The sequence below is a fragment of the Corvus moneduloides genome, chromosome 7 (assembly GCF_009650955.1).
Source record: "Corvus moneduloides isolate bCorMon1 chromosome 7, bCorMon1.pri, whole genome shotgun sequence".
Lineage (NCBI taxonomy): Eukaryota > Metazoa > Chordata > Aves > Passeriformes > Corvidae > Corvus > Corvus moneduloides.
In genome coordinates, this window is record NC_045482.1 from 4,801,077 (window position 1) to 4,816,149 (window position 15,073).

Here is a 15,073-nt window from a genome sequence, read left to right on the forward strand (position 1 = left end):
AAACAAAAAAAGTAGTAGTATTTGTTCTTTAATGACTTTAAGCTGAAGGAGGGTAAGTTTAGATCAGATATTAGTGGCAAACTCTTTACTGTGAAAGTGGTGAGGCACTGGAACAGGCTGTTCAGAGAGGCTGTGGATTACCCATCCCTGGAGAGGTTGAACGGAGTTCCTGGTCTAGCGGAAGGTGTCCCTGCCCATGGCAGGGGTTTGGAACAAGATGATCTTTAAGGTCCCTTCCAACCCAAACCATTCTATGATTCTTATTTTGCAGTACAACTACGTGAGAAACATCTTTGTTTCAACTAGAAATATTACAGTCGATACTTCAAAAAATAATTTATAATGGAAGGAAGATGCTTTGTGGAAAGTATTACTACAGATATTCATTAAATCACATTAAATCATATAGCATTTTATGCTTTATAAATTTAAATAGCAATTTGAATATTTTTGATGTTTTCCATAGACTCCAGTAGTGAAAAGTCAGGTCTAACAGGTCTGACCTAATTAATCATTACAACATTGTTGCTAGGTAGTCCTGACTCTTGGACACGAAGCTGAGAAATAAAATCATCTGATAAAGGCCAATGAATGAGTCAATAGCAGACTTCAGATTGGAACTCTAAGTTCTTGCTTCCTGGTTTTATTCTGAATCATAAATTGTCTTGTAATTGCTAAAGTGAAGAGAGAGGTCAGTAACAATTTAACTACATTCAGGCTTCTCACATTCATTTCTATGCTTTCCAAAATAGATTAAAACATCTGAAAGACTGAGACTGTCTGATTCTGATTTCTAGTGCAAAAATGTGAACTGAAAATGAAATAAAAGTATTATTACGCAAAAAACGAGCACAGATGGTGGTGCCACTATATAAAAAAAATGAGATTAGAAGGTTAATTCTTAAGCCTGTCTCTCATTCCCTAGACTGGGAATCCCTGCATCCCAGCTGCAATCATCCCTGCATCTCTGCGCTGCAATCATCTCCCTAAGAGGTTACAATAAGGGATGGCTCTTCAGGAGGTCTCTTGTTGATATTCACGGCATAGAAATGTCATCATTCCTTAAAAATATATGCTTTTAATTTCCGTGGCTTCAAGTGAAAAAAATAGCAGCGATGTGACTCATCTAGTTGGTGATATGGTGTTTCTCTGAATTTGCTGTACACTGGTCTAGAGCAACAGCTCAGGGGGATGGCAACAGCCCCAGGGGTATCCCCAAGTTCTTCCCATCACAGAGATGTGATGCTCTGGTGCTGATGGAAGTGCCCTCAGAAAACAAGGGTCACCAGCAGTGACAGTGTGTCAGTATTACTCTGTGCAGTGGTCTGCTGGGCCCCAGTTCTTCATTTCAGTTGGTTAAGTAAAAAAATCAAAGAATCTTTAAGGTTGGAATAGATTTTTAATATGATCCAGTCCAACAGTCAATCCAGTACTGCCACTGTAACTCCTAAACCACATCACCCACTGCCAGATCCAGATGACTCTTAAACACCTTCAGGGACGATGACTCTACCATCTCCCTGAGCAACGTATTCTAATGCCTGACTACCCAAACAGCAAAAAAATGTTTTCTAATGTCTAATCTGAATATCCCCTGTCTCAGTTTAAGGCCATTTCCTCTCATCCTCTCACTGGCATGGCAGAAGAGACTGACCCCGACCTCACTCCACCCTCTTGTCAGGGAGTTCTAGAGAGCGTTGGGGTCCCCCTGGAGCCTCTTCTTCTCCAGGCTAAACAACTTCAGCTCCCTCAGCTGCTTCTCATAGGAACATGAGCTCCAGACCCTTCACCAGCTTCCTTGCCCTGCTCTGGACAAGTTTCAGCACTTCAATATCTTTCCTGAGCTGAGGGGCCCAGAACTGGACACAGCACTTGAGATGTAGCCTCACCAGTACCAAGTACAGAGGCATGTTCACTTCCCTGGTCCTGCTGGCCACACTGTTCCTGACACAAACCAGGTGCCATTGGCCTTCTCGCTCACCTGGGCTGGCTCAGGTTCACCACATGCTGGCTCAGGTTCAGTTGCTGTTGACCAATACCCCCAGGGCCTTTCCCCTGGGCAGCTTTCCAGCCACTCTGCCCCAGTCTGTAGAGCTGTATGGAGTTATTGTGGCCAAAGTGTAGGACTTTCATTGTTTAAGTAAAAAAATGGAGTTGATTAAATTAAAAAGGGAAGTTGATTAAGTAAAAAAATGGGGCTTTCATAGACTCACAGAATGGTTTGAGTTGGATGGGACCATAAAGACCATCTGGTTCCAACTCCCTGCCAGGGACAGGGACAGCTTCCAGTAGGCCAGGTTGCTCAAAGCTCCATCCAGCCAACACCTCCAGTGATGGGGCATCCATAACTATATTCGGTATAAACCTTGAAGGAAAACGGACGTTCTTTACTGTTTCGAAGCACACCTTGGTATTCTACCCGAAACCCCCCTCACACATCCATCCGTGCCCCCAAACCTGCGGGAACCGGGGAACGCTCAGCACGGGCGCCTCCACCGCCCGCCAGCAGGGGGAGCCCGAGCGCCGCCCCACGTGACCTGTGCCCACGCCCCGCGGAGGCACTGAGCGCCGGGCCAGGCGGAGAGGGAGCGCCGGGCCAGGCCGGCGGCCGCGGGGCTGTGAGCGGCGGTGGGGGCAGTGGAGGGCCAAGATGTCGCGGTCCGTTCTGCAGCCGAGCCAGCAGAAGCTGGCGGAGAAGCTCACCATCCTTAACGACCGCGGCGTCGGCATGCTCACCCGGCTCTACAACATCAAGAAGGTGCGGGGGGCCCCGGCGGAGAGGGGGGTGAACGGGGAACCGCCCCGGCGCGATCCTCACCGCCGCTCAGGCCGGCGCTCCGCTGGGCTTGCGGCTGTGCCGGCGGCCTAGCGGCGGGGCCCGGGAGGCTAGGCGGGAGCCGCGTCGCCGCCGCCCGGCCCGGGAAGGGAGGGCCGGGGCTTTCGTGCGGCCGCTGCATCGATACCGGGAGAGAAGGATGAAGGAATGGAGGAGGCCGGGCCGATCCTCGCGGCGCCCGCAGGAGCGGGGCCTGGTCCCGGCGCGGCCCCCGGAGCCGCTGCCGCCCCGCTGCCGTGCGTGACTCACACGAGCGGGCAGCGCCGCGGGGCTTTTCCCACGCCAAAACCTGTCGCTACCGAACGGAAAAAGAGGTTTGGGGTAAAATTTGTAATGTTGATTTCGATAAGTTCGAGGCCTGCCGTTGCTTAGCATCTCTCGGCGTGAGATGGAGCGGGTGTTTGGGGCTGCCGTGGTTGCTGGAGCTGCTCCCCGGCTGCCGAAGGAAGTGGATCGGTGTTGGCCTGGGTGAGGTGGCTCGGCGGTGCAGGAAGCTGTAGGTCTGGATGTTGAGAGAAGGATGGGTCACGCCTTCGTGCTCGGTTAATTTCTCTTCTGGAGGTAATCGTTATGTTTTCCTGTAGGAAAGAATGTAGTTCATGGCCACAGAATCATAAAATTATTTGGGTTGGAAGGGGGCCTTGAAGATCATCTAGTTCCAACCCCTGTGCTGGGTGCTTGTATCCTTCCCAGCTTCATTTTCCTAATGAGTGAAATATTGTCTGAAAGTGTATGGCCCCTCAACCCACCTCCAGTAATGAATACTAGTTAGGATTTTATTGCTTTGCCTTGAACACAATTATTTGAGAGGTTTTTCTTATTTCAAAGAAAATGCTAGTTATTACCTTCAAGTACACCTTTGTGGGTTCAGCACATTAAAACTTCAGTGCTGTTCCCATGCTGGCCTCAGCTGAAATGGCAAAGGGAGATTGAGAGTTTTAGGTATTTACTTGGTCCTCTGACTTCTGGACCCAGGTTTCTGTCAGGAGTGGCCTGACTGATCTGAGGTAAAGGATGTGTTTTGTCAAAGTTTTGCTCATATGGGAGACCAGAGAAGTAAGGACTATCAAGTGCAGTGTTGATTTTAATTAAGATGGTTTTTCAGGGAAAAAACCCAACAAACCAAGTGATTGAAGTATTTATAAGTCAGTATTAATCCAAAGCCATTTCAGTATTTGATGTGCACTTGAGTGTTTCTACAAATCTTCACTGACATAAATAAAGCATTCTGACTAGGTGATTACAAGTTCCTGTCTTTCTGAAAGGTTCCTTTTAGTCTGTAGTTTTGTACATTGGAAAATCACTTCAGTTTAATAATGGTAACAATATAATTACACTTCTAACAAACAGAAATTCACAATTTATGGGGAAAACCATAAAAATGAGGAAGTTGTTTGTGTGTGTGCTTGTTGCACTTTGAGAGAAATATATCAGGTGAAAATGAGCAACGGGAATTTCTCCTGAGCACAGCCCTGCTTTGTGGGACAGGAAACAGGACTGGAGAAATTAAACCTTGTCTTGATAGCTCTGCCTTAGCCATTGTGAGTCTGGGCTCTGTTTTCATTCCCAGTGTTCTGATATAGGGACACTTACTCCTGTTAAATGATCCAGTGCCTACAGACATGTTTCTGCTTGGCATGTTTGGATGGCGGAGTCCTGAGCATGTTGGCCCATATGGTGGTAGCCTCTGCTGTTACTTATGTCTAGGAAGTGATGCAGGTGGACAGGCTCTCTGCAGGGGAGCGTCAGCACTGGGGATGTCACCACTTTTTCCTGCAAATGGCAAGAACCGAGTCCAAAATTGCTATGTCTTGGATACAGAGAGAGAGTAGGCATGACCAAGTGGCTTGATTATTGTGTCATGTGTAGTTTTGCAAATATGGAGATGTCCCAGGCACAACTCTTGTGTATTCATGTAGTGATTTGTGATTCAAATAGTAGTTTTCTTTAGCTGCAGTCAGTACTGCTTGACAGGGGTAACTGGCTAGCTCAGATGGTGAGCCCAGAAGTCTTGGGATTGACTGTTGTATTGTGAGTCTCTCTTCAGCCCAGCTGCAGCATCACTGACTGCTTGGAACACTTCTGTTTATTTCTTTTTTTTTCCTCTCTGTAAGCTATCAGTTCCAAAGCTGCTGTTTAAGATTCTGTCATAGCTGCCTCTGTTGAAGATGATACCGAAACTCAAGCTATTTGATAACCACACAATATGTGGGTTTGCGGTTAAAGGAAATGGTTAAGACTTTTTTAATAAGAGGAAGTGAGAGGTTGAAGTATATGTAGCAGCAGTAGAGATTGCTGTAGATGCTGTCTAGAGAGTACAGATTTTCAAGGATTAAGAATTTTCTCAACTATTAGAATCAAAGCAGGAAAATTTTACTTCCCAAAGAATCGCAGAAGTTGTTAAAAGCAGTTAGAAACATAGATTTTTTATACTTCATCTTCCTATACAAATTTCAGTTTTGTTGCTGTTGTGCTTATAGCTCATAATTGTTCATAGTTTCCTGTTTACTGACCTTCTGTGCCACTGTTGTCTTCTGAAACAGTTAAAAATTCGTTGTTTTTAAGACAGAGTATGTGGCTATATGGTTTTTTTGCCTCTGAGAGTGACATGGAAATTAGGAAAAGTGAAGTTACTCAGGTAATAGTGGATGATGAGACAGACCTTATATTTCCACCCTGTAAGGAGGTGGATTTTTTTGTTGCTGTTGTTACTTTGAAGGATGGCCCTTTGCTTGCTGCTTTCAGCTGTCTTTTGTGTTGGGACCAGTATTAGTACTGAACTTGGAACTCTTAACACTGTGGTTTCTCTCTTGGTTTGTTCCTTCTATTTTTTAAGAATTTATCCACAGTTATGTAGGTTATTGTCTACCCTGTAATTTTTGTCATTATTTGTGTACAACTGCACCTCTATAAACCAAAGACAGCAAGGGTTTTTCATGCCATCCTGGGTCAGGTGAAGCTTGGATTTCATGGTTACCTTCCAGAGGAGACCGAGTCTTGTGTTGGTAAACCTTGTGTAAATGCTGCCATTACTAACAACTGTTTTGTTACAGAGTGGTGGCAGCAGAGAATAATCTTTTTTGTGGGCCTGTCTTTTGTTTGTTTATAAAATCCTTGGATACTAGGATGTGTTTACAGTAAGAAATTTGATCTTGAAATACCTGAAGTAGAGATTTAGCCAGAGCAAATCAAGGGGGTGTGATTTTGATGAGTGTTGAAGCAGTACTACAGTCAACAGACCTGCTAGGGATGAAAGTTAAGGTTTTGAATTATTTAGAGTATATGTTAATCAAACATGATGAGTCTGTTATTTATCATGAATTGCTTTGCTAGCAGTGTTCTGTTGTTCTTCACAGTATAGGTTTTACCTTTGTTTGCAAGATGTTTTTTAAATGTGATTAACAAAAAAAATTCTTTTGAGTTTCCCAACTCGATTACGTAGTATCTGAAAAATGAGACTCTTAAACCAATTCTTGGATGTGAACTGCATAACCAAACTGAAGTCGTAAATAAGGAACTTAATAACTGTTTGCAGAGGCTTTAGCTGACTTTATATTTTCTTTAAAGATGTAATAGTGAAATTACTGGATTTTTACCTATATTGAGGATGTTACTTAAATGTAAGTAGTTTTGCTCAGGCACTTGAGTGGTTCTTCAGGACACAGTGGGAGAGATTTTAGGTGACTGGAAGACCATGGGGAAGTTTCCAATCTGCAGAGTTCTGAAGTTTGGAATGGTGTAGGATTTGATCACCCTTTGGACACGAAACTCTGTGCTGGAGTGCGGACCTTTCAGCTGAGAGGAAAAGCTCACCAATAATTTAGTTTTGAATTGTAAGGTTGGTGTTGAACAGATAATGTCAGGTAATGTCTTCAGGTCACTGGGAAGTGTCTCAGGGTGGGGTAGTATTGCTTCCATAGATGTCAGCAGTTCTTTAAAGGTTAAAATGGCAGTATATGTTTGTGTCTGTGGTTTTGGAGGAATGGCTTATAATACTGTCTCATTGATAAGCAGAGGAGGAAGCCCCAAACAAACTCACAGTGCTGGTAATTAAAAAAAAAAAAAATTCCTTTGCTCAAGAAGCAAACACTGACTGGTGATACTATATCATACACTCAGAAAAGCAATTAAATTTGTAAAGAAACAGTAAGACTTTCCAATAAAATAAAAATGTCCCATGATATCTTCTAAAATATACAGAGTGGATTTTTCCTTTTGTATCAAGAGTAGATGCCCAGAATTATTTTGCCTTGCCTCTTGGCTTGCAAATACAAGTTACCTTGCTCCCTGCAATCACTGTTCATTTTGTGTTGACACAAAACCAAATCCAGTTTTAGTTACAAGAGATTTTTAAAGTTGTTTGCAGAGGAGATACACCTAAAAAGTAGTAACAGTTCCCATTTGAGGTTCAGAATAGACAAGGCTTTCCCACTGCCTTGCTTCTTCTTCTTAAGATGTTACTTTATAAACTACATTGAGGAAAATTTTTGTGGCAGTGAAACTTCTCTTAATTTTTTTTATCCTTTGCATTTCACCTGCCCCATATTTGATTAATAGAACCAAGTGCTTAAATGGGTGCTACAAACACAAGAAGACAGTGTGAATTTATCACTGTACAGATGGTGTCAAACCCAGTATATTTCAGTCATCGACAAGGTGATGGGTCACTCTAGTATGGACAGTTCAGAAGATACTTTATGTGTTGACCTTAGCAAGGCTGCTGACATGACCATCTGATTGTTCTTATGAACAATCTAAGGAAGTACAGTCTGGATGAAGTTGTGATGATGAAAGCAGATGGATCACCATATTAGGGAATGATTGTGAAGATCTCGTTGTCAGACAGAGATCAACAGGGTCTTGTTGGGTTGTGTATTACCTCTGGTTCCAATCACTGTTTGCATCAATAACCTAGATGATGGCTACAGTGAGCTTAATAAATTTATACGTGGGAAACTGGGCCAAGCTACAGAATCTAATTGAAATTCAGCTTGAGTGTAGGTATGGTCTAACAGACTTGGAGGTGGCTGAGCAGGTATGATTGTAAGCTATTTTGTACTTAGTGGAATTTAAAGAACAAAATGAGAAGTAATGGGATATCAAGTCTGGAGAAAATAACTGGGAAGGGTTGGGGACATCCCAGGGCAAACAAGAGCCAGGTAAGTTTTGCTGCAAAAAATCAGGGTTGACATGAGGTTATATAAATCTGTGAGCAAGATATCTGAAGGAAAAGTAATCCTTTTGCTCTACATCTCCTTCATGGAGATTCATTGAAAACGTATCTGGTTGACTACTCTTTTCAAGGAAGATGTGGATGAAATGGAGAAAGTTCAGAGCAGAATAATAAGGACAGGTGGTGCAGAAAATTGGACCCATTAAAAAATGGGAATGTTTTTTCAAGTCAGCTTATAAGTAATACAAATTTTTAAATATTTAGGACTGCTCTAGAGAGATGGGGAATAGTTTGTGCCATCCAGTATGACCACCAGAGATCAAGAAGTGGTGGATTACATTAAATATTGGAAAACGAAATTTAATATTGGAAGATATTGTGAGAATGTTTTTGAATGTAGCATGTTCGAGACCTGTAAGTAAAGATTTGGCAGACATGTCCCAGGAGCAACACAGATACAGTTGATCCTGCCTTGGAACAGGAGAGGTAGGTGGGCAATTTCTCGAGGTCCTTTCTAGCCTTTTCTTCTGATTTCACATGCATTTACATTTTACTTTGTTGAATTTCCGAGTAGTGATACACTAGGATTTAAAGTAAGGTATATACTTGGAGTTCAACACACACCAAATAACGAGTAAATGCAGGAAAGATGTCTTGCTTAGATCTAGGAAACACTGGACTTAATTTTGAATTGAAATGAAGCTACATTATTTTTCAAGTTTTGAACCCTAGTAAATAAAAAGTGCAACAGCTGTTAAATTTCTAATAATTTTGTGCCATATTTTGGGTATGCCCCAGGCCTTTAGAGACTCTTCCTGAAGTAGTTACATAGAGACTTTCTTCAGCTTCCAGATCTTGCTTGAAACTATTAGCATAATTTGTATCAAGATACAGGTTTACCTTTCATCAAGTATCATTTATGTAACTACAAGAATAAGTAATGTAATTTACTTAGAACAAGATCATCCTAGTGATGCTGGTGTAGGACAGTTAAATTTTAGCCATCAAAAGTATTAAACTATAATAATTTGTCCATGTGTGACCAACTAATTCTTGCACCTTGTTGGAGAGACTTTAAGAGGGACAAGGCTTTATTCACAAAATTTACCTGGGACTAGCCTGTTTAATATTGAACTTAGGCTTCCACAACCTAAAATACAGGCAAGCAGTTGTGGTAGGCTTAATCAGAGATATTAAAGCAAATGTAGTGTGAACCACTATTCAAAGCAGCTCTTTATTGTTTATTCACCTCTCTCTCCTTCTCAGTCGTTTTGCTTTTTCAAAATTAGAGATTGTGAGTTCATATTCTTTATTGTTTTAAATGCATGGCAGAAACAAAGAGTATATAATAGGTTTTATCTTACAAAAATGTAATTAATGGTGAAAATGTCTCTTTGAATGTTTCTTTGACTTTTATATTTAATATAATTTACAGGATGTGCACCTGGAAACCAGGCATGTAAACTTAGAGATATATCTTAGCATGAAGTCTTTAGTGCCAGCAGCTCTTACGAGGAAAGAAGAGCAGTGCCTGACTTTCTGCCAGTGCCTGCCTTTCTGCTGTATCAAGAGAAAGGGCTGTAGTAAACTGCAAGCGGGACATACAGGAGCTTTTCCTGTTTTTGAATGTGCGACATCCTGAAAGTGTTTCCATTTACGAATCCAAGTTACTAATTTGGGGGATGGCATAGTTTATACTGTCACAGAAATTCCATTAGTTTCCTTGTTAAATTCACTGAGGTTTTTAGTGCAGATTCATTTGTAAATGAAACTTAAAGGTGAAGTGATTTGTTGGCTGAGATTATTTCAGTGTATGTTGCCACAGTCAAGTGGCAGTGTTTTATCTCAGCTCTGCAGTAGCAGTAAATCAAGATTTCTTGAAGTAATAAACACATTAAATTGCTGCAAAGTATGGTTTATGATAATCTGCTGATATAGGAGGTTTGGGGGATGAAAATAGGTAATTTTTAATTCAAATGGCCCTGTTTCTCTTTTATTGGGAGACAGCCTTGCTGCTAATTTGGAATAGGTTGGGTTTAGCAACAACAAAAGAAAATATATAATAGGTCTTTCCATAATACAGTAAATATTTAGGCTTTATTTTTTTACCATCCTAAGCCATGTAACTCAGGTGCTACTTCCCAGTGTTCTTATTCAAGGGCACATAACAGGTTGATGTTGAGTCATGAGTGAGGTTCAGGGGTTTTAAATGCTAGTTTGGGGCACTGACTACTGACAATGATTGTACCTGAACATAAACTTCCTTTTGTTCAGGCCACTTCAGCTGCATGTATATAGTAATTTTGTTGATGGATGTTTTTTTTTCTTCTCCTTCAACATCCTCTGCCCTCAAGTAGGAAGTGAAATGTTAAGCTCAGATTTTTGCAGTGATAGCTGTAACAGTATTGGGGCAAAAGGTCTCTTTGCTGTGTATTAATGTTGGTGTATTCTGGGCCAAAGGCAGTTGAACTATATTCTGTTTTCCTCTTTAGAGGCTCCTTATCTTAGATGTACGCCTAAAGCATTAAGATTTTTGTTGTTGAATGATTTGTTGTTGGCTGCTTCTGAGTGAGTACAACATAGCAAGTATAGATATGTAGTATTCTAAATTTTCAAAGTTAAATTAGTATAGAAGAATCTAATAGCATCAAGGGAGGAAGAGAATCTGAATTTTGTTTAATAATAATGTAATTATTTACCTCACTAGGGTAGGTACGAAAATGCTGCTTTAATTCAAAACATGGCCTAGTGAAGCATGTGGAAACAGTGCATATTAGTCTGATCTCTCTGAAGCTTGATAACTGTGCATATGATAGCAAATGAGTATTGTGAATGGCAAACTTCTTAACTATATAAATCATATTGTTCTTGTTGGTAGTTGCACAGAATGGTGCACAGAATAACTTTACTTAGTTGAGAGCTTATCATAGAAGGATACCATTCTAAAGATCTGTGGAAAGAAATGCTGTGTAACTTGAAGGAAACCCAGCATCTGAGTCCATTAATTTTTTTTTGAATTATGTAGATTAGTTTCTAACCATAGCTTTGCATGATCTTTTTCAGCATAGCTGCTTAACAGCTGTTTAGTAATATACAAAGAAATTCAGAATTGACTGCTGGGAGATTCTTTCAGTGTAATATTTCAGGACTGAAGCAGCTGGAATGCCATAGCTCCAGAGCTGTGTTCTGTGAATGCTGCACTAGTAAGAACATTTTTAATTTGTGAATTTCTTTTTAATGCTCAAAATTGTAGTAATTCTGGATTGTGTGTTTTTTCCTAATAAGAAATGAATTGAGGAATAGTTATTGCAACCCACAAGGGGGGAAAAAAGTAGTATATGAGGCTGAGAAAGGGCTACTGGTTTTGGCTGGTGCTCAGAATTCTATGTGAATACTGGAGAGCTGTATATGGACAAATGGCTTTTGTATGTTCTACCACAATGTTTCTATCCATTACTGTACTCACAAAGGATTTTGTATTGCCTAATACAACCATTAAAAGCAAAAACTACATTTCTTGTCTACATTCTAAGAATATTGCCCTCAATGTCTTTGTTCTTTTTAGAGCAAAATTCTGTTTGTGTGCCTTAACACACGTTCATGCTTGTGCAAAAGTGCTAGGTTTGGGGTTTGTATGTTCATTCTTTATGCTTTATAGGGTAAACTATAGTGAGTTTGAGGTCTGTTCACCATTTTGGGAGAGGTTTAACTCATGGAGACTGTTTTACCTGTGATACTGAATGCAGGTAACTGTATGGATGAAAACTGTATTGATGGAACAACAGCTAGTAAACTGTTAATACCAGTTCTTAGAAAGGAGCTGAGCTGCTGTGGAACATGGGAGAGTGAAGGAAAAGCATTGACCCACTCGTTCAGTGATGTCTATTGTCCTCTTTTAATTCAGTCTGTCTAGGTAGGCTTGTACAGCTTTCTAGAAGTTGGAATTTTGGTGTGTGTGAGGGATACTTCTAACATCTTGCAGGAATTTTCTTATTTATCAATCAGTCTAGTGTAGTTTATTAGTAGGAAGAGTTACAGTTGCTTCAAGTATAATGTCAGCTAACAACCGATGGAAAGAAGCAAACGAGGACCATATTCACATATATTGAGAGGATTGCCAGTTAGACTGAGGATTACACTTGTCTTTTCTGGGGCCTGAGTTCTGAAGCCACAGGAAGATGTGCATGTTGATGTTTTCAAATCTCTGTTTCCTTGTGAATGTGTGTGTAAGGGCTTGGATAGAACCTAAGTTTTAGTAAACATTTTGGAGAGCTGATTTATAGGAAGGAAAACAAATGTTTCTAGGAAAAATAAGGAGTGTATGTGGAAGGAGTGTTTGAATTCAGACTGAAAAATTTATGAAGTCAACAGTGGCAGATTTCTTGTTTCGTATATAACAGCAACCATATTGGAATTTAACAGGGCACAAATATGTGTCTGTTAGGTTGTTTTCTCAGTAATCTTGTTAGTAGAGAAAGTTACATGTTTTGCAGCAAGAACAACAAAATAATTTGACAAAGGTTCTGACACCCATGACACGGATTTAATTAAAACTTCATGAATTTGAAGCTCTTTGTTTAGTATTTACTGCCTATTTACAGTATAGTTTGTACTTTTGAAATTGTATAGACTTTAAGGTGTGTACAAAATAGGTCTTTTTTTTGGCATATGTGGTTTGCTGCTCTAAGGATATTGAAGCAACAATTTAATATCTAACATACTGTGGATGTTGCTGAATTTATTTTCATTATAAATTCCTCTTGTATTATAGATACAATACTGTAATAAAGTTTAGTACCTTTGTGGGAAACTTAGCAAATATGAGAGTTTTGATATCAGAATAGTACATGAGTATACATCATGATGGTCATGTACTACTGGTAGGTGTTTTAGAAACTTTCAATAATGACTCTTTTGTTTTTTTTTTTCTTGGCTACCGTTTCTTTTTCAGGTATGTAAAACTTCACTGAGTTTCTCTCCTTTTTTTCCCCTGTAGTTGCATGTGATGTTTGTTAACTTTTCCCTCTCTACCTGAACTTAGTTTGGAAGTACTATTAGTAGTTACATGTCTCGGTATATTCACAGTGCTTTGCACAATAGTGAAATTCTAATAAGTACATGTAAAGTTTTTTGTGAGTATTAGAATAATCAACATCTAGTAGAAAGTGTGCTGACTAGAGTAACAGATGGTTGTAATGTTCTCTTGGATGTAGGTAATAGTGTATTAGTTCACATAAATGTAATACTTTAGAATTTAAGAGTAATTTGTTTATATGTAATTTCTCTCTCTTTTTATTACACTGCTTTCCCAGCAAGGACAAGTTTGGAAGGTTTGCAAAGCTTTTCACCTTCCCTTTGCCCGCTTGCCCGCTTTCAGAATCGGTCTCATACTCCATGACTTCTGTCTCTACAGTCCACAACTCAGTCATAGAAATCAATGTGGAAAAGTTTTTAAATGAGCTGTCATTCGAGTTCACTCTGTTGCATAGAAATGCCTAGCATGTAATTCAGTTTTGCATGAGACGTGAAACTCCTTCGCAAACCCCTTTGAGGAAAATAAAACTAAATTAATATTTGAGAGAATTACAGTTTGAGCACATATTTTGTCATGTAAGTAATGCTGCTTTTAGTATATTGCTCCAAATGAAATGGTATCGCATGGCTCGCTAGTCAGAGTAGCAGAAAAGTAGTGTCTGACAGCATGCACTGTAGCCGGCAACAGTAGGTGCTTCCTCAGGTGTTTGTCCACAGAAGCTGTTCAGATCCATCTACGTAAGTTACTTAGGAGACCTTACAGTTGCGACTTCACATTAAAATTTAGTGAAACTTTTCGATTCCTGCTTTTAAAGCTCAGCCTGTGATGCTGTAGGAATAAAGAACATGGGTAAAACTTCAGGAAAGAGACTATGTTAGGCAAATATTGGTGGTTTGATTGTGGGATGGAAAATGGTCTTACAGTTAACAACTGGAAAAAAAAAATTAAATGCAGATTGGTGGTGGGGTGTTTAGTTTTGTTTCACAAAGGATAGTTGAATCATTTAATGTACCCAGCACTGTCCTCCACAGATGATGACATGATTGAATTTTCTAACAGTTTGTTAACTCCAGATGAATACAACACTACCTCAAACCAGGAATAGCATTAAAAGGAAACATTTTTTTTCTCCTTCTTTTAGGATTGAGTTTTTTCCCTCACTGCTGTTCTGCACTAACTGCTTTGATACTTCCATGCATCTTTTTCAGTAGAAGAGCATCTCTGTACTGTTTCCCATTGCATATTTCAGCTGTGACAGTCCCTGCACTTTGCCTTTCATTTTATCACCTGCTCACTAAAACCAAACAAACAAAAAGAGGAATCTTTCTAGTTTATCTTCAGATTGGCAACTATCACTTAGCTTTACATGGATGATTGTGTTTCTACTTCATTTCGTATTGTATTTTTTTATAGGCATGTGGTGACCCCAAAGCCAAACCATCCTATCTAATTGACAAAAACCTGGAATCTGCTGTCAAATTCATAGTCAGGAAGTTTCCAGCAGTAGAAACACGCAACAACAACGTAAGTAATCAAATGGCTGTATAACTGTTTTTCTCGCTAGCCTTTCAGCACAATCTGGGAGGTTTACATTTTCTTAAAAAGCATCTGATGCTGGCAGTTGCAGTTGGAATATAGTTGTTGATTCAAATGTCTGACAGGATACTTCAGAAGGACCTATCTCTAAGGAGAGAATAGTATACTGTAATTCTGGATGGGTTTTTTTAAGACAGGACACTTTCTGGTTTTCTTTTTGCCTGCTCTCTTCTATTCCATTTCAAAGAATTGTCAGTGGGAAGAAATCCTTGGAAAAATCATGCCTTACTTTAACAGGAGAAATTCCTGGTGACCAGACTGATTTGCAGAAGGTTGAAGTTGTATAACTTTATTTGTGATGTGTCCTAACCAGCATATCAGTAAAAAACACCTGGCTGCAAGGTGGGAAGAAGTGTTTGTATTTTACAGGTACCCTTGCCTATGGAGTCAGTCCCTGTGGGAATAAAGAATGCTTTAGTACATAAGGAGAAAC

General features: G+C 40.1%; 1 protein-coding gene across 5 annotated transcripts in view; it reads left to right on the forward strand.

Annotated features, from left to right (window-relative positions):
* The first annotated feature begins 2,550 nt into the window (after window positions 1-2,550).
* The window catches only part of NCKAP1 (NCK associated protein 1), a 61,707-nt gene continuing 49,184 nt past the window's right edge, over window positions 2,551-15,073 (forward strand). For 3 of the 5 annotated variants that reach the window (XM_032113729.1, XM_032113733.1, XM_032113730.1), the window contains exons 1-3: window positions 2,551-2,758; window positions 13,322-13,339; window positions 14,458-14,568. In XM_032113729.1, coding sequence (XP_031969620.1) covers window positions 2,651-2,758; window positions 13,322-13,339; window positions 14,458-14,568 — 237 coding nt within the window. In that variant the 5' untranslated portion in view covers window positions 2,551-2,650. The remainder of the gene's footprint in view (window positions 2,759-13,321; window positions 13,340-14,457; window positions 14,569-15,073) is intronic. The other 2 variants (XM_032113731.1, XM_032113732.1) reach the window with 1 other exon arrangement.